This window comes from Folsomia candida, unplaced genomic scaffold (assembly GCF_002217175.1).
Source record: "Folsomia candida strain VU population unplaced genomic scaffold, ASM221717v1 Fcan01_Sc002, whole genome shotgun sequence".
Classification (NCBI taxonomy): Eukaryota; Metazoa; Arthropoda; class Collembola; order Entomobryomorpha; family Isotomidae; genus Folsomia; species Folsomia candida.
In genome coordinates, this window is record NW_019091194.1 from 16,652,010 (window position 1) to 16,678,763 (window position 26,754).

Here is a 26,754-nt window from a genome sequence, read left to right on the forward strand (position 1 = left end):
TTGAAAACTTGAGGTAAAATAAAATAAAAATATTTATTCACGGAAAAATAATGAGTGCATATAAATAAATAAATAAATAAATAAAACACGTGTATTGGTTATCATCAAATACATAATTTGAAGAAGAATTTACGTGAGGTAACGGTTGACGGTGCCAAATAAAACAATATTATAATAAAAATACTAATTCGAGATGTCGACGGGAACCGGGTTTGGTTTGGAGGAGATCGGGATACCTGGACGAGATTATCTTCGTGAAGCCCTGACTAATTGTTCCGACCCACTCAAAGCAATCGAGGAATTTCAGGTTGGTTTGTATTGCGAGTATTAGGTCAATGCCAATTCGACATCGATTCGGTAGTAATTTTTTGTTATATTTTGTAGTCTGAAAATGAAATTCTACTGCCGTCCCTTCGACCCATGCTCCCTTTGCTAGATTTACATGGAACATCAAGGCTGGACTTTCATGTAGCCGTCATGGAGGTACTCAAATTCTTGTAAATTTAATAAGGCTTGTATGTGAGTATCATATCTAAAATGCCTGTCCTCGTTTTAACAGGAATTGAGAGACACCTTGATAAAGAAGATTAATGAAATTGGTACGAAATGGGAGCCGAAGGAGAAGGACAAAAAATTGAAGGAACTTTTGAGTAAAAGCTTTCCAGTCATCAAAATTAAACCACTACGACCAGTGGTAAGAATTTTGATTCAACAGGTCACAGGTATGGATCATTGATTGGTAGGTGTTAATGTTGCTGATTTGCAGGTTCTATCAATTTTAAAGAACATGACCACAATTAACGACAAATATTTAGACGTTATTCTCAACGATAAAGATTTATATGAGCAATGCGACACAGAGGTAAAGAGACAGATTTGGAAGGATAACCAAACGTTGTACGGGGATCAAGTCACTCCTCTATTTACACAATACACAAAGGAGAAAGAGCAATGTTTATTCAGTTATGAGAACAAAGTCAATTTGTTTTTTACTCATTCCCCAAAGGTATAAATATATAGCAGAACGTTTATGCATTTTTGTGATACAATAACAATGTAAAAAATATTGTCCTTTGCAACAGATTCGAAGACAAGGTGAAGTTGTAAAGAAGTTGACGCACATGATTGGTAACAATGTCAAATTATATGACATGGTTCTACAATTTTTGAGAACACTATTCGTACGTACAAAGAATGTTCATTATTGTTCTCTCCGTGCGGAACTACTCATGGCACTTCACGATGCTGAAGTTCAAGTATGTTTTTTTGCGAGAATAGTGTACCAACCTTATTTCGCCTTGTTAAATATGTACTAAATCACTGCTGTTCTGTCGTGTTTTAGGAGGTTATGTCTGTTGACCCGTGCCACAAATTTACGTGGTGTATGGACGCTTGTATCAGGGAGAAGAATATGGATGCCAAACGTTCCAGGGAATTGCAGGGTTTTCTAGATAGCATCAAAAAGGGAGAAGATAAGCTTCTTGGAGATCTGTCTGTAATTCTTTGTGATCCATTTGCCATCCACTTTTTGGCAACGGTAAATCTCAAATGCTTATTTTATTATGACAATAAATAACTAAGAAGAATCAAATTTAAAACCCGTGTATTTCAATATTATTTTTCAGACTTCAATGAAAGTTATGCAGGTAATTTTACTTTAATCTTATCGTCCTTTATGTAAATTATTGTAAATATACATATTGGCAATTGATATGTTTGTGCATATTTTTCTATTCATAGACCATTATGATCAATGAAAGTTATCCCAGAGAAAACCATGTTTTAATCCTATTGCTTCGTATGCTGTCATTGGGACTAAGCGCCATTGACATCTTGACTACTCAGCACTTTAAGGAGCCCAAATTTGATTCTCAAATAGTCACCAAATTTCTTCCTGCACTGTTGTCGCTTATGGTGGATGATCAAGTCAGAAACTTGAATGCCAAACTACCTCCTGACGAGCGTGAATCCGCCATCGCAATTATTGAACATTCGGGTGCGTCCCCTGATTTGTTTTATCGGTTAATTGCTTAATACTTAATATGTACATACGCATCAATAGCATCCATTACATTTGTTTTAGGGCCTCCACCGGATGCATTCCAGGCGTATGTCAATGATTCTGGAGTTGCGGCTACTTTGGCCATGTACTACACCTTACAACTAGCTCGTCAAAAGGATAAGGTCGGTTTGATGCGGGTATTGGGTTGCTTATCCACTTCGTATAGAAGTCATTCGTATGACGATCCTTATCTACATTCACTGGTAAGATGATGATACATTTTGTCATAAACCAGGCACAATTGACGTACCACGACTGATAATAATAAATTATTGCCTGTTGTAGATTTCTCTACTAATCGGAATCGAAGATGAGTTTGCTGCTGAAGATTTCTGTACAGTTGTTTTTGACGAATTTTTATGTCCTGGACTTCCACAAGAAAATGTGACGAAACATCTCCTTCGACTGGTCTACAACGTGTGTCATAAACTGGGGACAACTCGAATGGAAACCGTTCTGAAAACATTGCAGCCTTCATCTATGCAAACTGAATCCCTTCGCGTCGCATTTTCAGCGCTTGAAGAAAAAATTAATGCTATCGAACAAGCTACTACCAATAAACCCCCAACTTCTCCACATTAATTCACTGAAGTTTTTTTTACTGTCTCTACAAATACATAATGAGAATGTACTTAATAAATTTAATTAACCGCACGTTGTCTTCCATAGTATGTTATTACATATGTGCTCATAATGCCCACATGTTTTACATATGTAATAATTCCTGTGAATTTGTTTCAATTGTCGCTATTTTGTGGTCAATATTAACGAATTATAGCTCCATAACCCTCATAAATAGGCAATATGTGCCTACGTCTACTTATGCAAAATGTAGTGAGCAACAGGTGCACAGAATTTTTGGAATTTATGAGTAGGTTCGCCACGTGTCATGAAGACATGTCTTGACTGATTAATGGGAAAACATCGACTATATAACCCAGGCAGATTGGGACAAATTTCACCTTCGACATTGTATAATTATTTAACTGTCCATAACATATTTAAAACAATGAGCAATCGGATGGCAATCGTTCTCTGCCCTATCGTCACCATTGTAGTGATGGCATCAGCTACAGTCGTTAACCAAGGGAAACCCATTTTTTGTAAGCAGCTATAACAGAAATACCTAACTCATACATATGTAATGTAGTACTACTATTAGATGCATGAATATCGTATTTTATTAAATCAAGAATTGTAATGTGACGAACCACTTTTTACATAGGCTCGCGAGCAAATATTTCAGAGGTTCGAATTCAAGGATGTAAGAGAGAACCATGCACTCTGAAGAAAGGAACCAAACTTCCTTTCGAAATTGACTTCAGTTTCACAGCCCCCGAAACGATAGATTACGTGGACCTCAACGCCTTTGCTCCGTACTGGAATGTTCCCGGCCATGGAGTTTATGGAACCAATTTGGCTACTTCAGATGGGATCAAATGCGAGGATTTTTCAGAAGGGAGTGAGTGTCCATCGAATCAGAGTTACACCCTTAAGTCCACCTTATATGCTGACCCCAAACTTCAGAGGACTGTCGGCAACAAAGAGACAACAGTGCGATTCTAGATAGTAATCATAGCCAGCTCGTGCGGACGAACGTTAGGTCGGATGCAACATGTTTATATTATTTTTGAAATATGTAGGGAAAGGTGAGAACAGGATGGCTCTTCACACCCAGCAGTGACAACAGGTCAAACGGTCAAGAGGGGTCCCAGTGCTCATTCAATGTGGAACTCAATCTTGTCAAGTGAATAACTGACATACTGAGGAAAGCAATACATTTCTTTCCTCGGATGAGGCGTTAACAATGTTCCTTCCTAGGCGTCTAATCTGAATAAATAATTGCAAAATGTGAATACAAGGTTTGCATTACTTACAAATGCTAAATTATTGCTTGTATACAAAAATCATCAACGGCGAACCACAGTTTTAAGATTCGCCCAATCTCTGAAAAAGAAAATGTTTATTGCACATTGTAAATTACACGAGTCAAATTATGTATGCATAGTTGAGAATGAACACGCTGAACACGAACAAACGAGAATTTTATCAAAAGTGCATGAATGTTGCATTTTATTCGAAATCATCTTGTAGTGGTACTAACTCTGGATGCTCTTTCCAATGCCGTTTCCCGTCTCAAACTTGCTGTTCTGTTTAAACGTGGCATCGATACTGGTCTCTGCGATACAATGGAACAAAAGGCATAAAAATATACAAACATCTATCGTATCCTAAGCATTTTTTATAATTACTAACACTACGTCTGTTGGACGTTGAAGTAGGTGAAATGCAAACCCCACGATGATGATGATAACCCGAGTTGCAGCAGACGACTCCTCTTCCGCCAAGTCTGACCGGACACATGCAACAGCACTGCTTGTGACGGTTGAACTTGTGAAGACCTTTCTCCTCAGAAGTTGATGCGGTCGTCACATCCTTTCCTTGCCGTCTTTCTCCCCCGCTGTCTTGTGAGTCGTCATTGTTCGTCAGCGCCACACTGCTCTTCCCATCCTACACTCACAACCGAGATAATCTGGTGCACAGTAAGCATATAAATTATGTCAGTCTATAGCCTCGTCTTACCTCAGATAAGCCAGAAATTACGAAAATTTCCAGCAGTCGTAAGTTGTCTTTTATGGACTCGATGGTGTCGTGGAGGTGTTTCGTGCTTTGTCGACATAAATCCAGATGAAGTTCTGACATTCTTTTTTACGTCTGATGATGCCAAACTCAAATGAAGAAATGAATTAGTGTGGATATTTGCAACAGATTTTATTGGTACTGATGCATATGGAAATAAGGATATGCACTTATCCTAAGTTGTGGTCACTTGATGCAGCTATATAGAGGCATTCAAACAGGACCAGGGTGTGTACAGGTTTGCCCAATAATTACAATAATTGCAAATATCCTGGTGGGTAAAACTCGTGCATTATGATGATTGAATAACTTGCTAGATAGTTTTTTTAGCATATTTGGTAAGTCGTGATTGTTTATATGAAGAATCAAAAACGTATCTGCATACTATATGCGCTGTATGTGTTTGGTCATGATTGCGTAATATAGTGAGTCTGAAACCACAAAAATCAATAAGACCAACGCCATTCGTGACACCTCATCCTTTCACTACAAGTTTATTTCTTTTTATGAATCCCAGAGGGTCATAAGAGTTGAAAAGGAAAAGCAAAAAAGCCATATCTCAAGTAACAAAGAAAGAGTGAGTTTTCTGGCATTTTTATAAGTGGTGTAAAATCAGTAAAGGCACTTGTTAAGTTTCAACAACACTCGGCAACATATAATTGACGGAGAATTAACTGACAATTTGGCATCATACGCAATTAAATTTATATAATTATTATAACCTTCATAATATTATTAATTCTTATATGAATCAATGGCAAGCCAAGCACAGCAGGCTTTCACTCGGAAATCATCATGATGATCACGTCGTCGTCACCAAATTCACCGCACAATTATTCAAGGCAAATCCTTGTGACACGATCTTGTAGTGAATGAATTATTAACATCACTCACGTCACTTCAATAGTTTCATAAAGGTGAAAATTTGATTACTCTGATTTCAAAGTACATTGATTATTTTGGTACATATATTTTTTTGTATTGACTATATATGTAAATATCGTATCACTAATCGGAACATATTGAGCGGGCCTAACGATAAGTATCGACAACGTAGATCGGCAGCATTTTAATATTATCGATATTCACTACCGTCGTACACTCAAAACAATCCAAATAATGAGTTTATCAACTTTTCCAAAAAATTATGCAGGTATTTTTAATTAATTTAGAAAATACAAACTGAAAAATAATTTTTTAAATGATTCACAGGATTATATCCTTCAGCCTTAATTTCACTCGGATTTTGGCATGCATACAAAAGGTTTTATATATTTTTTCACAATATCACCCTCTCATATATATATTATATTATATATATATAATATTAATTACGTAATCGGAACTTGAAAATAATTTGCACGTGAGATATTTTTTTGCAAATTAATGTCTAACGCCGCAAAGACTCACTAGGGTGTTTTCCACCATTAATGAACTAACTGGCAAAATTGAGAATGCAATTGAATATTTAGAACATTCTTCTTCAAGTGTATTAAAAATTTCAGACGGATCAACGGCTCTACGTGGATCAACAGCTTTGTAAAATAGTCTAACAGAACATTCGACGTATTTTTCCGCATCTCTAAGAAGTTTACTTAATCCATACTCGATCATTTCTTTCAATTCCTGACGTCCAAAAACAGATTCTTCATTACTTATCGTTGCTCTGCACACAATAGCCGAAACCCTGTTCTCGTAATTCCAACGTCGAATGATTCGAATTTTGATACCACTGCCAACATAGCACCCCGTTTCTTCATATTCAAATGCAGCATTATGCTTATGGATCCAGGTAAACCATTCTATTTTAGCATTTCTAGGCAATCGTGGCACCACTAGATACTCAACGATAGCATTATTCGTAAGTTTTTCCCATTCGTGACGACAGTCTGCAATGTAGCTGACATCCGTGACATAGCAAATCCCCTGTAAACCAGAAGCCAAGTTAAGTAAAGTCTAACTAATTTAAATAATTATAATTTTCTCGGTATTTACGCACGATCTTTAACTTAACTATCAACAAGATTATAGAATATGGAAGCATTACCTGAACAACATCCCTCAGTTCAACTTTGTGATCTGTAGCTTTAATAATTCTATTGTTCAAAACGTTGGGTATTAGTTCACTAAATTACATCATCTGGGTACGATCCAATGATACATAATAATTCATATTCTTGCCTGTTCAAACTTCTTAGAGCTAGTTTACATTCCATCTTTGCATCCCCAGGGACAAGCGTCATACTACCAGGAACTAAACCGATTTGGCCAGCGACGTAAATAATGTCACCCACCTAAATAAATTGCAAGGCAAAAATATTTGAATAATTATTTACTAAGGATTTTGACTAAATTAAGAAAGCGAAATTTGAAAGAAGTTACATAAACTTATTATTACCCAAATAGCTTGACTGTATGGTCCAATGTTAGCAGGTGCCCAATGAGAAATGCCTGCATATGTTTTGCACACATTATTTATTAACTTTGAATTGGTATTAAATGGAAATTAGAGAAAATTAAACGGAAACAGAAACCTACCTTGAACATGCATGCACTGTCTCATACTTCCATCACTACCTGGTTGAACTGAATACGCAACAGCTTCCATCAAAATTGGGATATCTTTTGGTAGAGAAGCCTCAACGCAAACTGATTAAAAATCAAAATTATCATTAATAATGTTGTTGTTGTTGTTGTTATTATTACTTAGTACAATTAATCATTGTCAATTGCAATTGTGTTAAATACCTCGGACAGGTGGTTGAGACTCAAAGAATTCGTTGTATTCTGGAATATGAGTTGACCATGGCAAGTCTTTGTTTGTATGTACAAATATAATGCTGCGTATTGTATTACCTGAATTAAATTGAGCATAATCGTCCATGTCGGAAACATACATGCAAATACTAATAAGATCCGCCAAGCTCATTCCGCGATTTTCAATAATGTCTGTTTGAACAATAACAAAATTACCAACTTTAACTACTGGACAACGGCAAAACAATTTGTACATAAAATATCAGAGTCTGCATCATCTTACGTTTCAAAGACCTCAACGCATCCTTCATTGGTGCATTAGTTTCTGTGTTACGTCCTTGTATTCCCATGACCCATAACCATCCACCTGTATTACCAGTGACACGAAGGGTGTTCTCGGGAAATGGAAGAGTTTGTCTGACATGCTGACACAATGGTACAATGTGCGGCACAGGGATAGGAACGTCTCTTAAATCTCCGTTGTTGTGAGACTCTCCTTCTTTTAATAAATGTTTTTCGTCCTGATGAGTGTCTAATGATTTACAGCAAAGCCCATGAGGTTTATCCCCAGATTCTAAAGTGCAAAGCTCAACGTGTCCATCGCAGCAATCAGCATTGGTACATTCTATTAAATCCTTGAGATAATCCAAAGGTGATTTTACAGGTAGTCCTAATAGAAGTTAATGAGACACCGTTTTACATATTAAAAACATAAGATAAAGCCGAAGTTCCGACCTACCATTAAGGCGAAACTTTTGGTACATTTTTTTCAGATCAGAAACACGGTTTTCAGAATCGGGGGAAACACTCTCCCCTTCATCCTGCAAGTATGGAATAAAAACATTATAAAAACATTATTGACTAAAATCTTGTAAGGAAGCAAAAAATTACATTTTTGTTGACCAGATGAGCTTTTTTCAACTTCAAGTAGCCCACAGGAGCGAAGGCATCGTTTGAGTGAATAATTTTCTCATAGTCATCTCTGCAAATATGCGTTCGTCACGCAAATTTCAATTTTTTCCAACCGAAATCAGCACAGACAATATTAAGTATATGTTCTTACAACACAATTTTTTGCTTGAACAGAGGGCAGTCCAATGTGAAAGTTTCATATTCGCCACCTTCACCACAAACATTAATTCCATACTTTCCCTTCTGAAAGGTAAGATAATTTTTTGTGACATATGTGTTAACATGTGATACGCGTACGTGTACGCATTATACATGGAGTTTGTAAATATATACATAAAAGAACGCACAGATTCTAACAAATGCGTTTGCATTTCACTAATCGATTGTCCTAAGTGAACATCTGGGTCCAGACCCAATGAGGCCGTTTTAATTATAATTGCATTAACTCCACAATCAATCATTTCTTGGAGTAGTTCCACTTGATCTCTTCTCCACAAATATGCCAGACAAACACATCCTAGTCTTTTACATCTGTAAGAAGAGAGCAATATAAAAAATACAATATCTTCAATAGTTTACTTTTTATACGGCTCTAGTTAAGTCAGAAATTGTATAGCAAATTGTAACCTACACATTTTCTACGCGTATTCTTTGGTAGTCCGACAGAATAGCACCAACAGCAATCCCATCGTATTGAATTGATTTCTAAAAAACGAAATCATTCAGAGTCATTTAAGTACTATAATACCTCTCTCCCACTATGGTATTACGCCACGCCAGTATTATTACTACTACTAAAACCACCTTAACATCAGCCAGCAATTCAAACAAGTCTTCAACCTCATCTCCTGCAATTCGTAAACCCAAGGTAATAATAATTCAATGCTAATAAAAGTAATCAGTACCTGGGGTTGGGGAGTATTCTTTGTCCTGAACAACTGCATTACCAGCAATCACTCTTCGGAACAGTGGTAAGCCCAACGATTCAGAGTATAGATCTATTCCATCATGACCCACCGTTTGGTACTATAAAAAAGGGTTTTATCATTTACTTGTGTCATTTACTAATAATAATAATAATTATAAAAATACTTTGGACTTACCATGTAACTATCAATCTCATCTAGAAAAAAAACAAGTTTATTGTACATCTCTATTGACGCATTGATTTAATTTGCAAGTAACGCAGAGTTAGTTTCGACTATTTATTAGAATTTAATATCTTCCTCACCTTTGCCGTTGCACGCCGCCGGTTGTAAATTCGCAAGTGCTACAATTTCGTGACCAGCTACAAGTAAACATTTTTATTTTAGACAGTGAAATTAGAAAAAAATGACTTGGTCAAATTTAATGTCATGGGTGAATGTAAAGGGTGTGAATTACTTGCCTGCTACGCACTGCATCATGTTGAAACAACTGTCTTTACCACCACTAATTAAAGCTACGACCCTCATTTTGAATTTACAAGAGATAAATAATGGACGAGACACAAAATGTAATTTAAAAATCAACAACTTGGAGTATAATAATTAAATGACATAAATTATAAACCACAACGATGCTATCCGTAAAAAACTAAACTGAATTCCTAAGGAAAATTACTCCAAGAAAAACAAATTAAATTAAATATCTAATTAAATCAACACCAAAATATTAATTGATCAAACTTGTCTGAATTTCTAGTCTTATTTATACAAAACGGAAAAGATGAAGAAAATTCAACTGATAATAAAGTAAAAATGGTTAGATAACGAGAGTGCAAAACATAGTAAAAGTCACTCTCTTTCCTTCTGCATTCGACACCCATTCCTATAATAAAAACAAAAAGAGCCACAGATTACAGATGATGTTAATTTCAATTGCAAATGAGCTGAATATGAATGAATCAACTTTAGCAATACTTACTTCTGCTGCATGCGAAGATTAAAATATATGTAGTTGGCAAACTCCAGACAAGATTCAGATTCAGGTATAATACTTTTACACCAGCAGCAGCAGGGTATCCCGATAATACTATGTCAATCTCTCAATGAGAGAGAAGAACAATACCAAATGTAGTAGTTTAGTTGTGTGTGTTTTAGTCGTTTTAGTGATGAAAAAGGAAGCTGACTGAATAAATCTCCTGTGTTGTAGGTTGGTACTGCTAATTGGTAGTGATGTGATTCACAATTTCAATATGTGATGATGTGATGAATGAGAGGACGTTCCTCTACCTGCAAGATATTATATAGACATATTTAGCACACATTACATTTAACTTTTTCACCATCCTAAATTGATACGATATGAAGGTTGAGTCTGGTTGGGTTCAACATACCGACTACAAAATGCTGTGTAGACAGATTATATTACAAGATGATAGTGATGATGATGATAAATCAGATTTGATTCATTCCTATTGACTAGTAGTTATCCGCATGGATGGATGAGTGGAAATTGGCTCTTTAGTTGAGTACACTTGAAGTTCGACGAGATGTTGGTATTGAGTATTTCAATTAAATTGTGAAAGGTGTCCTGCAAATTCATAACAAATTTTCAACTTTACCACTTATGCACATTATGTGGACGTATAAGTTTCATTGAGGAGACGTATAAAAATGTTTCATTGTGGACAAAGAGTCTGATGGTTAGTCAATGTTAGGATTTTCTAAAAAATAATGTAACGTGACGCCACATCAGCCACATGAAAGCAGTTTACAGTGCAAATTAGATGATGGATTACCTTGCATGAGGATTCGTTAAATGTTCTTCCAGAATTTCTTACCAAACTTTCTTTCTTGGTCTCACCAGCCCACCGTCGCGGTGATGACTCATAGCGAACTGTGGGGTTCGGAAGGAAAGGTTAATTCCACCAATTAACTCACAAAGTTGACGGAAATATACAGTTGAATAAGTATCGACCATTGAAAGGTCCAAAGTCAACGTCGTTCCAATATCCAATCCCACTATGTCACAACTTGTGTTATATTTCACTGCGTTACTAATTCACTTTTGGTTATTATTTGTCACTAAAAATTTGTCAGCCGAATTGATGACAAGGCACACACACAAATGATAAAGGACCCGACGACAGCTCAGCAGAATTGTAGTAAATTGTGATAACTACAAAATAAGTAATCGAAAGATGTGATGATCTGTGATGTCGGATGAGGAGTGAGCTTCACCAATTAATTTACCCGTTCTTAACCACGGCTCGATTAATGTAAAGACACTGATGGTGACATACCTAGAATAGAAGAATACAAAATATAATATTGAATATGTGGCACAGCACATGTAGATAGTAGTAAATACAACAGAAACTGTTTTAAATGATGCAAGGTTCATACTTTCAACGTTTTATACCATCTACCATTCACCGATTACTAATTTTTATTGTCGACCACTTTCAAACCCCTGCTGAATAAAACTGGTGTGAATAATGGACACAAATAATTTGGGTTCAAGCGACAAAAATTATTTGAGGTTTGTCTTGTGGTCGTTCTTCCCACAAAACTCGTCTCACTCACTGAACTTTTCTTCTCATAGTCCTTCTCTCGCAGTCTCCCTCCTGCTTTCACCACTTTTCGTGCTCTCAAAATGCCAACTTCTGCCCTGCTTTCTTTTTGTCGGTACACAATAAAATTGCAACACACACCACAATCAGCAAAAGAACGCCTTATTTAATCAATATATGTACACACATGTCGAATTGTCGACTACAAACTTAATTGCCTGGAACGACATTCGATATATGTATTTGTAAATGTCATAGACAGGCCATGAATGATCGTCTGATCAATGATGATAGATACACGGGCAGGTAATATAATTACGAGGATAATGATGACAGGCTTTAGCATAATAACAATTATCTATAATGGCTTAGAAAACATTTCAAGAGTTAAGTAACATACCTGCTGCCACGTTATGCATATGTCGATTATTGCTGTTTGAAGATCCTCAAATCCATTGCACAGTTAATGGATTTGTGTGATGAGCATTGTTTGGCTCATACCAGACCGTGACCGTAGGTTGTTCTGTCGTCTCAATTAGCATGTTCCTCCTTTGCAAGGATTGGATACACACTCCGTGAGTTACTGATTGTATGTACTTACAAGGGAAACATGCTCTATCTTTCTCTGGAAGTGAAAGTGTGTTTGATCATCATCGCTGAAGGACGGTGTCAAAGTGATGAAATAATGGAAGGGAAAGTGTTGAACGAACACACATCTCACTCACTCTGTGGTGAAAAATTGTGTCAAAACTTTTATAATTGGACTGCTGTTCATTGTGACTTGTGTTCACATACAGCACTCGAACCAACGAATCCCCGACTGATGAGAATGAGACTACTTTGCTATTGATATGCCGAAAGCAACAGTATGACCGACCACCAAAGACCGAGTTGTAGGGATCTAGACCAAGACCAGACGTACATACACATGTATCAACTATGACGATGAGAGAACAAGTGCATTTTTGCTTGCGGAGGGCTTATCACCCTTCTTGTCACCTCTGCCATTAGCCATTCCTAGTTTCCTACAGGCTTGCATACTTATTACTTACATGCACCCTATAATCATTAGGTTGCCCAAGGCTGCTGCTCACCAACCTCTCCTTGGAGAAAGTTTACAGCTTTTACATATGTACTTATTTGAGTCATTTCCCAAGTTTTTTTCGCACGCTCCTGTCCACTGCTCCTTTCGTCACCCGTTCATGGAGGATTTTCTCCATGTAAATGCCACTCCTTATTTTATTCGTCATTAACACTGCTGACAAGTTTTCATACGAACGTAACCTTCGCATGAACCCCTTTCTTCATAGTTGTCATATAGGTTTTTTGTGTTCTCTTCTGATGGTAAACTCCATGTGTTTTTAGTTCAAGTTTACATTGCTACGTCCTTTATCCGAAACTCTAGAGTCAGTATTGGCGTTAATTTGGTAGCGAAGAGGGAAAGAGAGAGATGTGGATAGAATGTGGATCAGGAGAATGACATGGGACGGTATGGAACGCCGAGATCTTCTGAGTATATAAAATCCCCCGACTCTAATCCGAATCCTATAGAACCGGGACAACATGGATGGATTTTGTCGGTCTGACTACGAGGAACACCGCAGAAAACTATACCAAAATTTAAAAACGTTGGTTTTCGATGGGATAATATTCCTTTACATTAATAGCCCGAATGAACATAGGTGGGCTGTATCATTATCATGACAATTTCATTTAGGATACACGCGCAAGTTTGGAATTATGCATTGCAAGAAGTCTTTATAGTCGAGAAGTGTTTTCTCATTTATCCGGAAGGCTTTCCAATTCAATGATACCAGAAGGACACCCAGCTACGGTTTATTTTACCACAAAACCATGAACACTACTGTGTACACATGTATGAGAACTTTTACAGAGAGTAAGCACACCTCTTGTGTACTTTACTTTTGATTCGAAACGCATGAGATGGGAATGTCACCATCTGACATCGTAAAACGACATGACCCTGAAAAAGATGCTTCTCGTGGTTCAAATTCGAGGAAATAATAATCTTTTCTCCATCTGTTTCGGAAACTGATCTCATAGGTCGATTTACTAACTGGCACCTGCGGGGTTTCTGTTATCAAAGGACCAAAGAATATTTCACGGATAGATATGAAATGACATCCTGTTGAAATATCCATATAAATAAAATCTCACATATCATACTATCGCAAAATATATTGCGGAAATTCTGCTCTCCTCTCTGTCATTTGTACGAGCATACAATCGACTTTTGTACATATGTACATATGTACGTCCATAATTAAATACAATCATTCTCTTCTAAAACCATGGATGTATAGGAAAACCTATGCTGAGCTGATTGCATGCATGCATGAATTTGCCCCGTTGCACTAGATAAATTAGTATCTAATCTCAGCACTTCATTAGCATAATAATGCTGCACGAATGAAGTCACACTTATAAAAGCAAACAAATGAGTCCGACAAAAGCACAATCAATATTTCCAAAAATATCCTAATTATGAAATGATAACTTAAATGTCATTAGGGTTGTTAACATGCCCCTGGAACGTGACAAGGCAGTTGCTCATGATGCATATAAACTACACCTAACGCTTGGTCGACCTGATTAACTTGACTGCACTTACCCGATAGATAAATATAGTTACATACATACACACAGAGATTTACACCCGTACATCTGCTGGATGTCTATCTATACGTATTAGCATAACCACCTAGTAATACACATGCATAGGTTTAATAATACGGACCGCAAGGTCATTATTGTAGAAAGACAAACGATTGCATAGTGTTGCAGAGAAAAAATGTTTTTCCAATTAAACAAACTCGATTCTCTACTTCGCATTACGCTCAGCTATTGTGAAATCAAAAATGCTATAGAATGCGTACTCTGCTCCACTGTCTCCCATCACGTAGTCTTATCTTTATTTAGCACTCTAATTAAGTTCACTGAAAGTTACACGGAAAGTTGTCGAATCGGGATATTATAATGACTGAACTGAAAGAGTTAGAAACTCATTAGTTCAGAAATAAAGGCATTGCATTCTAAAACTGAAAAGTTAGGAATAATGAATGTGTGGTGACACAGTTACATGCATGTACAGTTTTTCAGATACACAATTTAATTTCAATGTATTGTGTGGTACACAGGAAGCATGATCTTTTGAGTGATATTACAAGAATAAGTTCAAAATTATATCCTAAAAATTACAACCTTATAAACTAAATTTGTTTGTCACAAGTCTTAATATGTAATATAAAATGATATATTTAAATACACGACGCACTAACTACAAAGTAATCAATCATTTTGTTAAAAAACAAGAGGATCAATGCATTTTCTCTTGGGAGCTGCAAGGATCTTTTTAATTACGCTCCAATCTTCCATAATATCTACGTCACTTAGCATGTACACGATATATGGACCGTTGACATTGCAGGGCTTTTTCTTCCTCTCCCCAAAAAGGTCTATAGATTTTTTATTCTTCTTTTTTAGTATTCCCTCATACCAGAAATCAGATGAGAAATCATTATGACGATCCTCTTCTAATCTACGCATATTATCTTCTAAATCTAATTTAATGTTATCATAAAGTAGCTGGGTGTCACTCTGCAATAAAAAAATCATGTAAATAATTTTTACCCGTAAAATCCAAATTTTTATGACTGAATATGATTAGATTAAATTGAGTAACTTACTTCTAAATTCTGAGGTGCAGCTAATTTCTCAGATTCGGATTTATGTTTAACATTACTAATCCGATACCTTCTCCGTTGGGACGCTATTTCTATTTTCACCATCATGTTTTTCTGAAGTTGCTCCAACGGTCTCAAATATTCCTGGGCCCTACCCGAGTGAACTTCTTCTAGTTTTGTATTGACAGCACGCATCTTTTCGTCATAGGACCTGTACAGCACAATAAACATACGATTAAATTACGTCGCTACATGAATGCAAAATAAGTCCTCATATCTTACTGTTCTCTGGTGTATAAAAACATCTTTTCTAGAATTTGAAGATCATCTTGGTCTTGCAATTTGTTTTTTGCTGCAGTTTCCTCATCAGTTTCTGGAAATAAATATCCGATTTAATACCATTAGACTCTTACGGTACAAAAACTCAAACTAGGATACAAATTTACAGAAATTAATACCTGAGGTATCTTCAGAGTCAGAGGAATCACTAGAGTCAGAACTGCTCGAGTCAGAGGAGGACTCTACAGTGGGGTCTGTCTCCATTGCTGTCGAACTGGCCGCCGCGTCGAGTAAATTATTTGGGAAAGAACAGTCGGCCGTCGTTGTCGTTGTGGCACTACTGTCTCCTGGCGTTGTCCCGCTATCTCCTCCCTTGGTTTCTTTTAATTTATTATTTTGATGATCCGTCGGTGAGGATTTGCTAAAATCTGTGGCTCCTCTCGCCAACTGTTGAAGGCCGCTGACGACTTCGTCAACTTCCATGGACGTTTCTGTCGGGGTTGTTAAAGGTTTACTGCTTCTCGTACTCCGCGTCGACTGTGACCTTGTGGACGCCATGTTGAGTTATATGTATATAATTACTACACTTGATTACAAATTACTATTAATTAATTGTCACTGTCGAGTGGTGAATTTATATTGATTATTATTATTTTAGAAGACAATTAATGTCACACTTTTAATTTAGTCAGTACTTTATATTTCACTCTCCTTGAAGTCATAATATTAAACATTATCTTCGTCACTTTCTCCTGAACTGAAATCAATGAACACAAGTAAATGAAATCAGTCCATCGGGCGGCGAACAATTTTATGTCCAGGCTCCTATCAAAAATCCAACCGACCATCAATAAGTAAATCGCCAAGGCCGAACATTATTAAATCATCACATTCACAACTCACCACAACAAATATCGATAAACAAAGTCACAATTCATTGGTCAACAACAGTCATCATCTGAAAGGGTATCATCATTAGAAAAAAAATTATCAAAAAAACTAGAAACTGTGCTCTTTAAATACTGAACAGTTTTGATTGATCACACACAATCACCGACAGATCAAAACATTTTCTTACATTAAAGTCAGAATCAAACAGCTGTCAGAGCGGAACTTACCAAAATTCCTTAGTCAGCAAATTGTCGGGAGGGGGGCGAAGACAAAAGGAAAAAATAGTAGATGGTCTCTTGTAACGTCTGCTGTCGTATTGCGGTGGGGTAGCAAGTAGCCAGATAGAAATAGCGTAAGTAAAAGAAGCTTTCCCTCACATTTCCTTTGCTCTTTTACGTGCCGACTGTGCAATAACAAACGACAGCGCATCATTCAGTGAGGTCAGAGTTCTCAATTTGCCCCCGCCCACCAATAACACGAACGCAATCAGCTGCACACCCAGCAAAGTGGATTATTTATTCGCATCGGTCTGATCAGTCATCACATTTATCAATCATTTTGTGACAGAGGAATTATTCACCATTTTTTAATCGAATCATCCTTTGATTTTGACCACTTTTTCTGGGAAAGCTACTCTCTACTGCTACTCTCTCGACCTCGTAAAAGAGCCAGATCGTGATAGACAAAGGTGAAAGGTAAGAAAGGATGAGTTTTATCCATGTTCTTCATCTTTAACCGGTTGTAGAAATTGTAAAAATTTATTTTAAAATTTGTATTTTTGTATGTGCAGACAGTCGAGTGCAATCTGTAATTTGCCATAGGGTGGTGGGCATGTTTTGAGAGGTTTAAGGTAACCTTCTTGAGTTTTGGATAAGTATTAACTATTCTATAATTCTCTCGTATAATTTCAAACTATTAATATACTAGCAGAACTAGCAAGCAATGAATTCCCAGTACGGGCATGGAGGACGAGGTGGTCCGTACAATAACCAGGCCGCATCCTCAATATCTCACTCTCGAGGTTCTAAACTGAAAATCAGTGCTCAAGATCTAATGTGTAAGAACAATTGTGGACATTATGGAAACGAAGTTCAAGAAGGCTATTGTTCCGTTTGCTACAAATTGTACAAGCAACAACAACAACTTCGCCAACAGCAATATGCCGAGTCTCCACGTGATAATGATTCATTTAATATATTTGGAAGGTCTGCTATCTCATCAGGATTTGCTACCATTCCAAAAGCTGCAAAATTGTAAGAATCTTGATTGTCTTCATGTTTCTCTCTGTAGTTTAATATCTAAAATAATTATAAATATAAACTGAAATGGATAAAAACCGGATTCTTTGTTTGCTTTAGATCATTTGACAGTCTTTCCTCGCCATTGTCTGGTTTTGCAAAGTTTGAAGAGAAAAAAAGGCATCAGGCTGGTCACAAATCAAAATCATTTCGTTCAGTATTTCGAAAAAGTCCGACCCCATCTCCGTCAAAGTCTCCAGATTTAAAGGCGACTAGCAGTAAAGAGCGGCCTAGTTCTGCATCCTCTACACCCAACCATTTGGGGTCCAGTTCACCTAAAATGTCTCCCCAGAGACCGCAAGACACGGAGAAGGAACAAATTCGAAATGAGATAAACACGTTTCTCCTTCAGTTTCCCAAGCAAATTGTTCACGATGTTGTCGTAAAGGTTAAACAATGTGAAGCAGAGTTGACACGGGCTTGCAGGACAAGCAACATGGCCGTTGAAGGTAACAATAAAAATACGAACATATTATGAGAAATAAAATAATGTCGGACTAGAGATCTTCTGTTGAATTGCAGAAGGCAAAATAATTGAGTTTAATTTTATAATCAATTTGTGTTCATATATCAAGAGATCTCAGACATTGCTCAAGACTTTTACCGGAATTTCAAAGGGAAAGTGGACATGGTTCCTTGTTATCAAAGTATGACGGCGGATGACAAAGAACTTTTAATGGACCTAATCGAAAAGTGAGTCATTGATCATTGCTGTCTACTTTTGGCTGTTAAAATTAGCCACGTAATATATTTTGTGTATATTTTCCATTAGGTACCTCACAATTAGTCTATATAAAGAGCTTTTTAGTCCAATAAATACCACGACGGATGACGAAGATAAGGATTTGCTGTTGCAAAATAGGTTAATGACCATTGAAAATAATACTTAATGACAATATTTTTATGACTATGTATATTTTTTAGAATTCGAAGTTTAAATTGGATCACCTGCAAACATTTAGATGTTATACTCAATGAGCGAGACCAGCAAGTTCGCGATTACGTCTTTCAGTCTATAAATGGTACATTACATATTTTCATTAACTTTAATTTGTGCCCTCCTATGGAGCTGTTTAAGCTATTATTTAATTTTTGGTTGTAATTATTAGCTATCATTGGAATGGATTCTGTGAAGCCACCGCAAGAAAAGTTGCTGTGTATAACGCAGTGTAGTCACCGCATATTGGAAGCGCTAGGGATGTCCAAACAAGCTCCAACTTCTGCTGATGACTTTCTTCCAACCCTCATTTATATTGTGATTAAAGCAAATCCTACCCGGCTGCAGAGTAATATCAACTTTATTACTCGGTTCTGCAATGCTTCTCGTTTAATGAGTGGTGAATCAGGCTACTTCTTTACAAATTTGGTTGGAACTTCATATTTCTATTTTACGTGTCTTTGACCTCGACTTTCGAAAGTAAATAATTCTATGTGTTGTTTTTGTTACAGTGTTGTGTTGTCTCCTTCATTCAAAACATGAAGGGAGAATCTCTATCAATGACAGAAGAAGAATTTGAAGACTATGTTAGTGGAAGAACTATCCCCTCTGAGAGTTGGGATAACTATTTTTCTGAATCTCTGCATTCAATGGAGGAAATGTCGAATGATTTAATTGAAATGAAATCCCGGCATGACGACTTTATACGAAATGTGGATGTCCTACGAAAAAATATGCAACAAAAACAGGTAGACAATGTATATAAACTGCGAGTTTAATAAAGTTTATCTAGATTAGAAACTTATTAATCCATCCATGCAGTTCGTGAGATTTAATGTTTGGATGTAATCTGGTTTAGGAATGGGTTTCGAAGCAAGTGAATGTGATTTTGAAGAGGACTCCATTAACGTTTAAGCTGAGAAAGGTCCCAACAAATATTGATGATGAAGACGTCTGCTCGAGCCAACCTTCTCTCCCGGCACCACTACAGCCTGTAGTAAGTTTATCGACTGTGTAAATTAACAAAGGATATTGCTTATGCTTAAATTAAAGATTGCAACAACAATTAAGAAAGACGGTTTTCCCGTTTCCTGTCCCTTGTATCAGTCTATCCCTAAATCTACTAGCCTTGCTTGCACTTTCTTCCTGCATGTACTTTCTCAATTTAAGCCCCGACTTCTAAAACTCTATCCGGTCCACAAACTCGTCTCGATTGCATATACATTGCCATGTATTATCATTTTCTACTCATTCTGAGTTTGCAGCTAGAGTGGATTACATAAGAATAGTTCACCCCCTCCTCCTCCTAAGTCTTTGATGCACTTTGTGCATATTCTATCCTACTTTATGGGTAGATTTGAGTGAGTTCACTTCACGAACAAACTTTCTTAATCATGGCTCATTTACCATGCTAATGATGATGTAGAAATGAATGCGATAGCATCATCCCAATTTTGTATACATGCATGCATTTCATATAATTCAACCATTTCAGGTTATAAGTAAATTGGTCAAAGATGTCAATTTGGAACCTAATAAGGAACCTCCACCCGTCACACCCACCTCCACCACCACAGAATTACGATCTTCCAGCGACCGGCCAAACAGTGAAGATAACTGTTCAAACTCCAATCAAGACATTACCGCGACTGAAATCCAATCAGCATCTCAAAAGAGTGAAATAGAAATCCCTGTGGCATTGGAACAAGAAGAGAGTCGTGATATAAGGGGGGCGGATCAAGTACTTTCTAGTCAAATGTCATTGACTGACGAATTTCTTTCTGCGGAAGAAAAGTCAGGGTCGGAAGAAGAGACTTTTTACAATGAAAAGAAAGTGGAAAGCGAGGCTGAAAAATCATCGGAATAGCCAATCAATCTTGTATCCCTAGCCATGTGCTTTGCCTCATTAAGTAATACTCTCGTTTTGGTTGTCTTCCTGACACTTTTGCATATGTAAAACCATTAGCCTCGTGCTTAATGTATTTTATTCCGTGCGGATTTTGTGCAATAGTATAAAAACCTTCAAAACAACTATTTTAGAATAATTTGATGACCAATAAAAACCTAAGTACATTGATTATTGAAAAACTATTCTTCTTTTCTGCATCATAAATCTGAAAGTTTTTTGCAATATCATGGAGAACTGGAGGATAAGTTTATTATAAGCTCGTACATATGTGCAAAATTATTCAAGTGTGATCACGAGATTTTACGTTCGACCAACTTTAATGCAGTTCACTCAATACAAAACAAGTCTGATTCAGACTGAATCATTCAGTTCCATTACAAATGTTTTTTATTTACTAATAAAGAGCAAAACGGAGTCGTAATTAAGTGGAGACAGCGTTCCGTTAATTTTTGAATCCTTCACACATGTGCATCTCCTTTCTAACTATCTTTTTTCCTGCACCACTGCAATGGGTCGATATCCAGCGAATATCTAAGCGATGTTTAATTTATGACATTTAGAATTGACACACCTTCAATTTTAATACCGATTTGTACTAAAATCTTTAATTTTTTACAACTTTTTTTAAGGGTTGACTTTACAAACTCTTTGCTTGCATTTGTACTACTAAATCTTGCGTATTAAGTTGTACACATCATGGCTAATGGAACATTTCATACACAGGAACAAATAAGAAGTAATTTTATATGCAACCAAGCCCCAAGTTCTAAAAAAACTGTACCGAAGACAGAGCTCGAGTGTGAACACTTTCAGCACCTTTGGCACCTCATCATCATCATAATCTCAAAATAGTTGCAACAGTCTCATCCCAACTTTATAACTGCAATGTGCTCCTTCTCTGAATCAGTATATTAAATTGGTATCGTTGTTGTCTTCTCATTTCAACAGAGGAGTGGTAAACTTGTAGACGTGCAAACTGTGTGAAACGTGTACACCGTTATTAACAACTGACGACCTTGTTACTCATTTGGTAACTTAAGAAGAATTACAAAATCGTTAAAACTTTGAGGGTAGGTCAAGTTTACAAATATGGGAATGACACCCATAAGACATAATGGGTTGAAACATGGCTGGAGTAAATTGCACACCAAGTTCTCAGGTTACACATTTTGAAACCCAAGTACGTCTCGAGTCGTCTCTCTCCCGAAGAGAATATCATTTCTCATGCATTTGTCTTCCGAATGTCATGCAGCATTGTTCTCCCCATAAATTGTTATTGCGACTAATAGCTCTGCCAGTTATTTAAGACTGCGTCCCCAGCCCCGTAACAAATCTTCCTTTAAAACAAACGAAGAAAAGAATCTTCCGGTTTCCTCCTAATTTTATGATTCTTCTTACTTCTTCCAGTCTTAACTCTCTCTCTGATATTAGCAGAAGCACACACACAGACTCAATTACACACACACATACATCTACGCACATGCATGCACACTATGCATTGCATAGTTTTAAGAAGCTTGTGCACGACATTTTGCTACAACAGGGATCAGACAGGCATGGACATGTGGTATCTGGAAGAAAGAGGCTCAATCTCGAAAAAACGCTTCCTCCAACTAAACGCTGGAGATGAGTCAAACATGATGAACAAGTTCAGGCCTAAAAGAAATAAAGTCAAAAAGTCAATAAGCAAATAGCAAAAGGTACGCACATAAATCTTCCCAAAGTCTGTGTTTCCTGAATGCATGGGCTCCCTTCCAGTTTCAGTTTCGCTTGACGCCTTCACTAATAAGCATTCATAATTTCCAAAGAGTAAATCTAAATCATAGTTATTTCTTCTTCTTCTGGGTCTGCAAGCATGTTGCAATCATTCAGCAGTTATTTTTTGATCCCGAACCATTTAATCTAAATTCTTTGTGTATAAAAACAGTGTGCAAATGCTGGATATATGTGTGTTTCATTTCTTTTGAATATAATTTAATGATGTACACAAGTAGTAAGAAATTCCTCGAGTGAGATTTTGTGTATCCGCAGATCTGTATATTTGGCTATGCAGCCGAGAAAGTTAATGTGCAAGATCTTGGCAAATACCTCTTTGCTCTCGTGTATGTGCATAAATAACATTAAACAAATCCAATGAACACAATGGGTGACTTTTACACGATTCCATTCAGTGCGGTTTGGGACGGAAGTGTCGTGACATAATGACTTTTGTCCTACAATGTAATTACAATATTGTACACATTCTGCTATACGTTTCAGATCAACACCGTGGTTTCAACATTAGGATTTGTTTGTGGCCGACGTGCACCTTTCTATCTTTAGTAGTGCAAATATAATATGTTCCCGTTATTATGGACGATAAGCTGAATAAAGGTTCTCGTGTTTAATAAATTCGTGAAAATTATTAAATCTTGACAAATAAATCTGTCTCAACTTCACCTTCAGCAGGGCTTCCCCACTTTGGTGCATATGCACTTTTACATGATCCGGAGGCTCTGTCGAGATCAGAACTTTTCAAGTCGCACAAGGAGCAGTTTGAAAAGTGGAGAGGTTAATTCTCGTCCTCGTCCTCGTCTGCAATCCCCCAAATGCATCAACACCAGAAGTTGTTAGGTAGAGTTCAAGTTGGTGCAGCAAATGCAAAAGAAAACATTATGATTTATTAGCATAACAATTTACTGAGCCAGAGGCTGCTACAGTTTACACCCAACCAAACAAACTTTCCTGCAGTGCCGAAGCGTAATCATAGCCATCCAAGAAATGGGAACGATGGTGTGTGTGTTGGTGCAGTGAAAGGTCCGTTGGGGTGGTTCGTAGTGGTGGATGTGTGTGATTTTGTATGCAAAAACCATTAAAATATTACACGACCAAGCGCAGCAAGTGCATTGTAGGGACGGGAGCGACATGAGAATAGGGCGACAGTTGGAGTTTGACTGGCCATTTGTCATTGCGTTTCATCTAGATTCATAGATTCACAGATTCATTTATTTCCTCACTGGAAGCATGGGCAAAGTCGCAAAGTGTACAAAATATTAAATATGTTCGTCCTGCAGACCTCTGCGATGTAGAGATGTAAAGAACTGACGGAAGGATATACCGATTAGTTGCATATAATCCCAGGAATGAGATCATCTTCAGATAAAGGAAGGGACAACTCATCGCACAAATTCCTAATCCCGGTCCCTTTGTCAAAAGAAGCAAGGGACAATTTGTGCATTCATTCATTCGTGAGCGTAATTTGATTCGTTACAATTTATTCAGCTGTGAGGAAGGGTACACAATTAAAATTGTAATTGGCCAGATACACACATACAAAAACTTAATAGCATAAACTGTAATATTGCAATCCTGCTCAAATTAGCTGTGTCTAAAGTTCAAACTTTAAACTAATATTCTTATTTGCCCCCGTAAAATCGAATGCATTGCACAGAAATACGTGACATATTTTATCCAGCATGTGGATTTTGATAAGTTTTCACCCCTTCCGTTGTGCAGCTTCAGTACGGAGTGAACTGAGTGAAGCTGTGAAACGACATAAATAAAGGGCAATCACGAGGGTTTAATTCCATTCATTTCTAAATATAATACGGCTGCTTCGATCATGCAACATTTATTTCCATGAATTCTGAGCAGTTTATGAAGTCGGGTTGACTTTCTAAACAAGGAAATCCATTCGGTTCATCTCATCACATCGTTGCATTGGTCTCTTCTCATCAGCAAAGCAATCCCAAATGTGTGGGGAGTCCCTCTTGTGTAATATAAACTGCCGACCAATGTATGCAACCCCTGAGGGGAACAACATACGAAACCCTGCAAGAAAAGGGCCTTTCAGTTTAAATGCACATTTTATGATTTCATGTCATCTCGTACTCTTTCTTCTTCACAAGTGTGTGGATCGATTGGCCTTTTTGTACGAGGATGAGATTAGCTCGAAAGTCAAATAATACGTATTCCTCGATATATGTATGTAGGGACATCCTTATGATGATCATGTCGTGTTTATGTTATTGAAACTTATCATTTACAGGGAAGGGACGAAACGTAAATGTGTAATGCAATCTCCCTGTGAGGAGATTCATTGTAAATATTATGGATCAGAGATCGCCCAACCGGCTCACCCTCGTGGTTTTATGCGTCCATTTCAATACATCTTTTATGCACTTGTTCCCTAATTCTAATTCTGATGCATTTTCTGTACTTATTTATTCTGCAATCCCCACGAAGATATAACGGCCGGGCTGGCAGTAGGGAGTCAAGATAATTTTTGGAGGCTTAACTTTAGTCATCATTCTGTGAAAGGCTGTGAACGGTCGTAGAGAAAACCAAGTCCTGCTGCTTCTGTAAATGCTCTTGACCAAATGTGGAAACATTAAAGACATTCATTGAGTGCAAACATAATGGCAACAGAGTTGTCACTTTTGGACTTTTAAATGTTCTGACATGAAGCAACATTTCATTCTAAAAGTAGGAGAGTAGTGGTGTGGGTATCAGTCTACATACATATTTACATACACACAAGTAGATAAGTGTCCGGCTTGGAGCAGTGAAAATTAATGAGGTGAACTATAACTAACTAAAAATATTCGAGTGTTGGTAATAATACTTACGACCCTCACAGCAACTCATCATCCGTGTTACTTCACTTTCTGCTTCGGTGTAAACGTAAGTTTGACAGGTGTACGCTCAAACGTTGAGACGAATGTCACAACTCTGCAAAACTGTGTACAAGAATTAAAGAATCGCCCTTTTCCCCTCTCGTTACCAGTGTGAGTTATGGTTATTTGTTCTAGATGAATTTTACTACAAACATTTCCAGAGTCCTGGAATAAGTATTGTTATTGTGTTATTTTATTCTTCTCCTCTCCTGAGAAAGTAAGAAGGACGTGTTGTCGTTTCGGGTAAATGAGCAGAAATGCTGTAAAAACTAATTGGTCGGACGTGTTCTTTCCTAGGTTTCACCAAACTGAAGAGTACGATTCTTTCCTATGCTAGCTTAAAAATAAGTTAAATTACAGTGAACATTGGATCGTGACCTAATTATTTCCCTGTGGACATTATAACAGTTTGTATCAATAGGAATTACTTTGTAAAAATATAAAAAAAAAATGGGCAGTGAAATCATAATAAACTTGAAAACGCGTCCACCAATTCCACCAAGATCTCGAATCCCCACCGGCCCAATCTCGATAAGAAAGCAACAGCAGCAGGAACTTTCTCCTCTCAATGGCTTGGGTTTCCGACGACTTAAGCCTTCTTCATTGCCCTCATATCTGGACAGAAGTGGTTCTCCATCCCAAATGTCGTCGGACATATCACTCAACACACACACAACAGCTCAAACAACGGCGAATAATAAAAATAAAACTGCAATTTATAAAAGAATTCACGGGCAGCAGCAACGAATTCAACAAGAGCAACAGCACCACTTTTGCCAGTCTTACCAAGTTCAGAATCCGCAGCAGCAGCAGCAGTCGTCACCCTCAATAATGGTCTCCAATCCGTCGAGTCTCAACAAAAGCCTTCAACTTCTTCCACCATCATCGTTGCTGTTGTCGTCGTCGTCATCGTCTCAATCTTTATCTCGGCCACGGATTTCTTCTTTGTCAGTAGCAGAATTGGCTACAAGATTTCTGGAAGAGAATGTCCGGAACTACTGCATCAAACCGCGGATATTTCCGGTATTTCCCTTCTTGTCATTTTATTACTTCTTCATGCAGTATAATTTTTCATGACATTTCATCAATTTCCTGGGGGAGTTGCAACCGATTCTTCCCCAGAACCGACGACTGGCTGAGTAAACTAGAGACGGAAATAAAGAACTGCATTATTCGGATCCGACTTTCTCTCTCTATTATTCTCCCTTTCGCAC

General features: G+C 37.2%; 7 protein-coding genes across 14 annotated transcripts in view; 4 read left to right on the forward strand and 3 right to left on the reverse strand.

Moving 5' to 3' along the window:
- On the forward strand, window positions 1-2,716 carry LOC110844284 (negative elongation factor B). Its single transcript, XM_022090453.2, has 10 exons — window positions 1-307; window positions 385-483; window positions 560-694; window positions 767-1,006; window positions 1,083-1,256; window positions 1,343-1,537; window positions 1,626-1,646; window positions 1,741-1,996; window positions 2,084-2,265; window positions 2,348-2,716. Exons 1-10 carry the CDS (start codon window positions 194-196, stop codon window positions 2,642-2,644), a joined length of 1,713 nt encoding a protein of 570 aa, XP_021946145.1. The 5' UTR covers window positions 1-193; the 3' UTR covers window positions 2,645-2,716.
- Window positions 2,717-3,012: 296 nt separating this feature from the next.
- On the forward strand, window positions 3,013-3,923 carry LOC110844871. 2 transcript variants are annotated; one of them, XM_035847675.1, is made up of 3 exons: window positions 3,013-3,165; window positions 3,288-3,524; window positions 3,706-3,920. In XM_035847675.1, exons 1-3 carry the CDS (start codon window positions 3,072-3,074, stop codon window positions 3,744-3,746), a joined length of 372 nt encoding a protein of 123 aa, XP_035703568.1. In that variant the 5' UTR covers window positions 3,013-3,071; the 3' UTR covers window positions 3,747-3,920. The 2 variants fall into 2 exon arrangements, with proteins under 2 accessions (XP_035703568.1, XP_021946889.1); XM_022091197.2 differs by having other exon boundaries at window positions 3,016-3,165; window positions 3,288-3,616; window positions 3,706-3,923.
- Window positions 3,924-4,006: 83 nt separating this feature from the next.
- On the reverse strand, window positions 4,007-5,060 carry LOC118434360. Its single transcript, XM_035847676.1, has 3 exons — window positions 4,646-5,060; window positions 4,319-4,573; window positions 4,007-4,241 (listed from the first exon to the last, which is right to left on the reverse strand). The coding sequence occupies exons 1-3, from the start codon at window positions 4,763-4,765 to the stop codon at window positions 4,146-4,148; spliced, it is 471 nt and encodes a 156-aa protein (XP_035703569.1). The 5' UTR covers window positions 4,766-5,060; the 3' UTR covers window positions 4,007-4,145.
- A 120-nt stretch (window positions 5,061-5,180) lies between these two features.
- On the reverse strand, window positions 5,181-12,705 carry LOC110843893. Of its 5 annotated transcripts, none has more exons than XM_035847672.1 (23): window positions 12,268-12,705; window positions 11,548-11,597; window positions 11,094-11,473; window positions 10,689-10,885; window positions 10,277-10,584; window positions 9,759-10,180; window positions 9,603-9,659; window positions 9,475-9,494; window positions 9,277-9,397; window positions 9,176-9,219; window positions 9,003-9,076; window positions 8,719-8,902; window positions 8,523-8,614; window positions 8,351-8,441; window positions 8,199-8,280; window positions 7,743-8,129; window positions 7,559-7,651; window positions 7,451-7,489; window positions 7,241-7,351; window positions 7,101-7,153; window positions 6,884-6,996; window positions 6,750-6,798; window positions 5,181-6,628 (listed from the first exon to the last, which is right to left on the reverse strand). In XM_035847672.1, exons 6-23 carry the CDS (start codon window positions 9,823-9,825, stop codon window positions 6,086-6,088), a joined length of 2,220 nt encoding a protein of 739 aa, XP_035703565.1. In that variant the 5' UTR covers window positions 9,826-10,180; window positions 10,277-10,584; window positions 10,689-10,885; window positions 11,094-11,473; window positions 11,548-11,597; window positions 12,268-12,705; the 3' UTR covers window positions 5,181-6,085. The 5 variants fall into 5 exon arrangements, with proteins under 5 accessions (XP_035703565.1, XP_035703566.1, XP_035703563.1 ...); XM_035847673.1 differs by lacking the exon at window positions 12,268-12,705 and adding an exon at window positions 11,701-11,863; XM_035847670.1 differs by having other exon boundaries at window positions 11,094-11,597.
- Window positions 12,706-14,778: 2,073 nt separating this feature from the next.
- LOC110843120 (breast cancer metastasis-suppressor 1-like protein-A) lies at window positions 14,779-17,116 on the reverse strand. Of its 2 annotated transcripts, XM_022089050.2 has the most exons (6): window positions 16,969-17,116; window positions 16,754-16,808; window positions 16,030-16,675; window positions 15,854-15,944; window positions 15,575-15,782; window positions 14,779-15,485 (listed from the first exon to the last, which is right to left on the reverse strand). In XM_022089050.2, the coding sequence occupies exons 3-6, from the start codon at window positions 16,406-16,408 to the stop codon at window positions 15,189-15,191; spliced, it is 975 nt and encodes a 324-aa protein (XP_021944742.1). In that variant the 5' UTR covers window positions 16,409-16,675; window positions 16,754-16,808; window positions 16,969-17,116; the 3' UTR covers window positions 14,779-15,188. The 2 variants fall into 2 exon arrangements, with proteins under 2 accessions (XP_021944742.1, XP_035703653.1); XM_035847760.1 differs by having other exon boundaries at window positions 16,030-16,808.
- Window positions 17,117-17,223: 107 nt separating this feature from the next.
- Window positions 17,224-21,064, forward strand: LOC110843149 (rab5 GDP/GTP exchange factor). Of its 2 annotated transcripts, none has more exons than XM_022089086.2 (11): window positions 17,224-17,436; window positions 17,532-17,591; window positions 17,669-17,994; window positions 18,100-18,488; window positions 18,615-18,732; window positions 18,812-18,901; window positions 18,964-19,061; window positions 19,149-19,405; window positions 19,489-19,725; window positions 19,836-19,973; window positions 20,472-21,064. In XM_022089086.2, exons 3-11 carry the CDS (start codon window positions 17,684-17,686, stop codon window positions 20,841-20,843), a joined length of 2,010 nt encoding a protein of 669 aa, XP_021944778.1. In that variant the 5' UTR covers window positions 17,224-17,436; window positions 17,532-17,591; window positions 17,669-17,683; the 3' UTR covers window positions 20,844-21,064. The 2 variants fall into 2 exon arrangements, with proteins under 2 accessions (XP_021944778.1, XP_021944779.1); XM_022089087.2 differs by having other exon boundaries at window positions 17,672-17,994.
- A 2,755-nt stretch (window positions 21,065-23,819) lies between these two features.
- LOC110843535 overlaps window positions 23,820-26,754 on the forward strand; it is a 50,918-nt gene continuing 47,983 nt past the window's right edge. The window contains exon 1 of the mRNA XM_035847259.1: window positions 23,820-26,563. Within this exon, the coding sequence (XP_035703152.1) occupies window positions 25,991-26,563 (573 nt within the window). The 5' untranslated portion in view covers window positions 23,820-25,990. The remainder of the gene's footprint in view (window positions 26,564-26,754) is intronic.

Excerpts from the sequence above, each read along its gene's own strand:
- LOC110843149 (XM_022089086.2), top strand. The coding sequence starts at position 17,684 with ATGAATTCCCAGTACGGGCATGGAGGACGAGGTGGTCCGTACAATAAC. Across the intron at positions 18,489-18,614 it reads AAGCAACATGGCCGTTGAAG|AGATCTCAGACATTGCTCAA; the intron begins GTAACAATAAAA and ends TCATATATCAAG. Across the intron at positions 19,974-20,471 it reads CGGCACCACTACAGCCTGTA|GTTATAAGTAAATTGGTCAA; the intron begins GTAAGTTTATCG and ends CAACCATTTCAG.
- LOC110844284 (XM_022090453.2), top strand. The coding sequence starts at position 194 with ATGTCGACGGGAACCGGGTTTGGTTTGGAGGAGATCGGGATACCTGGA. Across the intron at positions 308-384 it reads AAGCAATCGAGGAATTTCAG|TCTGAAAATGAAATTCTACT; the intron begins GTTGGTTTGTAT and ends TATATTTTGTAG. Across the intron at positions 1,997-2,083 it reads CGCAATTATTGAACATTCGG|GGCCTCCACCGGATGCATTC; the intron begins GTGCGTCCCCTG and ends CATTTGTTTTAG.
- LOC110843893 (XM_035847672.1), bottom strand. The coding sequence starts at position 9,825 with ATGAGGGTCGTAGCTTTAATTAGTGGTGGTAAAGACAGTTGTTTCAAC. Across the intron at positions 9,077-9,175 it reads AATTGCTGGCTGATGTTAAG|AAATCAATTCAATACGATGG; the intron begins GTGGTTTTAGTA and ends TTCGTTTTTTAG. Across the intron at positions 7,652-7,742 it reads TGCGTTGAGGTCTTTGAAAC|ACATTATTGAAAATCGCGGA; the intron begins GTAAGATGATGC and ends TTGTTCAAACAG.
- LOC110844871 (XM_022091197.2), top strand. The coding sequence starts at position 3,072 with ATGAGCAATCGGATGGCAATCGTTCTCTGCCCTATCGTCACCATTGTA. Across the intron at positions 3,166-3,287 it reads CCAAGGGAAACCCATTTTTT|GCTCGCGAGCAAATATTTCA; the intron begins GTAAGCAGCTAT and ends CTTTTTACATAG. Across the intron at positions 3,617-3,705 it reads TCGGCAACAAAGAGACAACA|GGAAAGGTGAGAACAGGATG; the intron begins GTGCGATTCTAG and ends TGAAATATGTAG.
- LOC110843120 (XM_022089050.2), bottom strand. The coding sequence starts at position 16,408 with ATGGCGTCCACAAGGTCACAGTCGACGCGGAGTACGAGAAGCAGTAAA. Across the intron at positions 15,783-15,853 it reads TTTTTATACACCAGAGAACA|GTCCTATGACGAAAAGATGC; the intron begins GTAAGATATGAG and ends TGTGCTGTACAG. Across the intron at positions 15,486-15,574 it reads CTGCACCTCAGAATTTAGAA|AGTGACACCCAGCTACTTTA; the intron begins GTAAGTTACTCA and ends TTTTTATTGCAG.
- LOC118434360 (XM_035847676.1), bottom strand. The coding sequence starts at position 4,765 with ATGTCAGAACTTCATCTGGATTTATGTCGACAAAGCACGAAACACCTC. Across the intron at positions 4,574-4,645 it reads TAATTTCTGGCTTATCTGAG|GATGGGAAGAGCAGTGTGGC; the intron begins GTAAGACGAGGC and ends TTGTGAGTGTAG. Across the intron at positions 4,242-4,318 it reads CAACGTCCAACAGACGTAGT|AGACCAGTATCGATGCCACG; the intron begins GTTAGTAATTAT and ends ATTGTATCGCAG.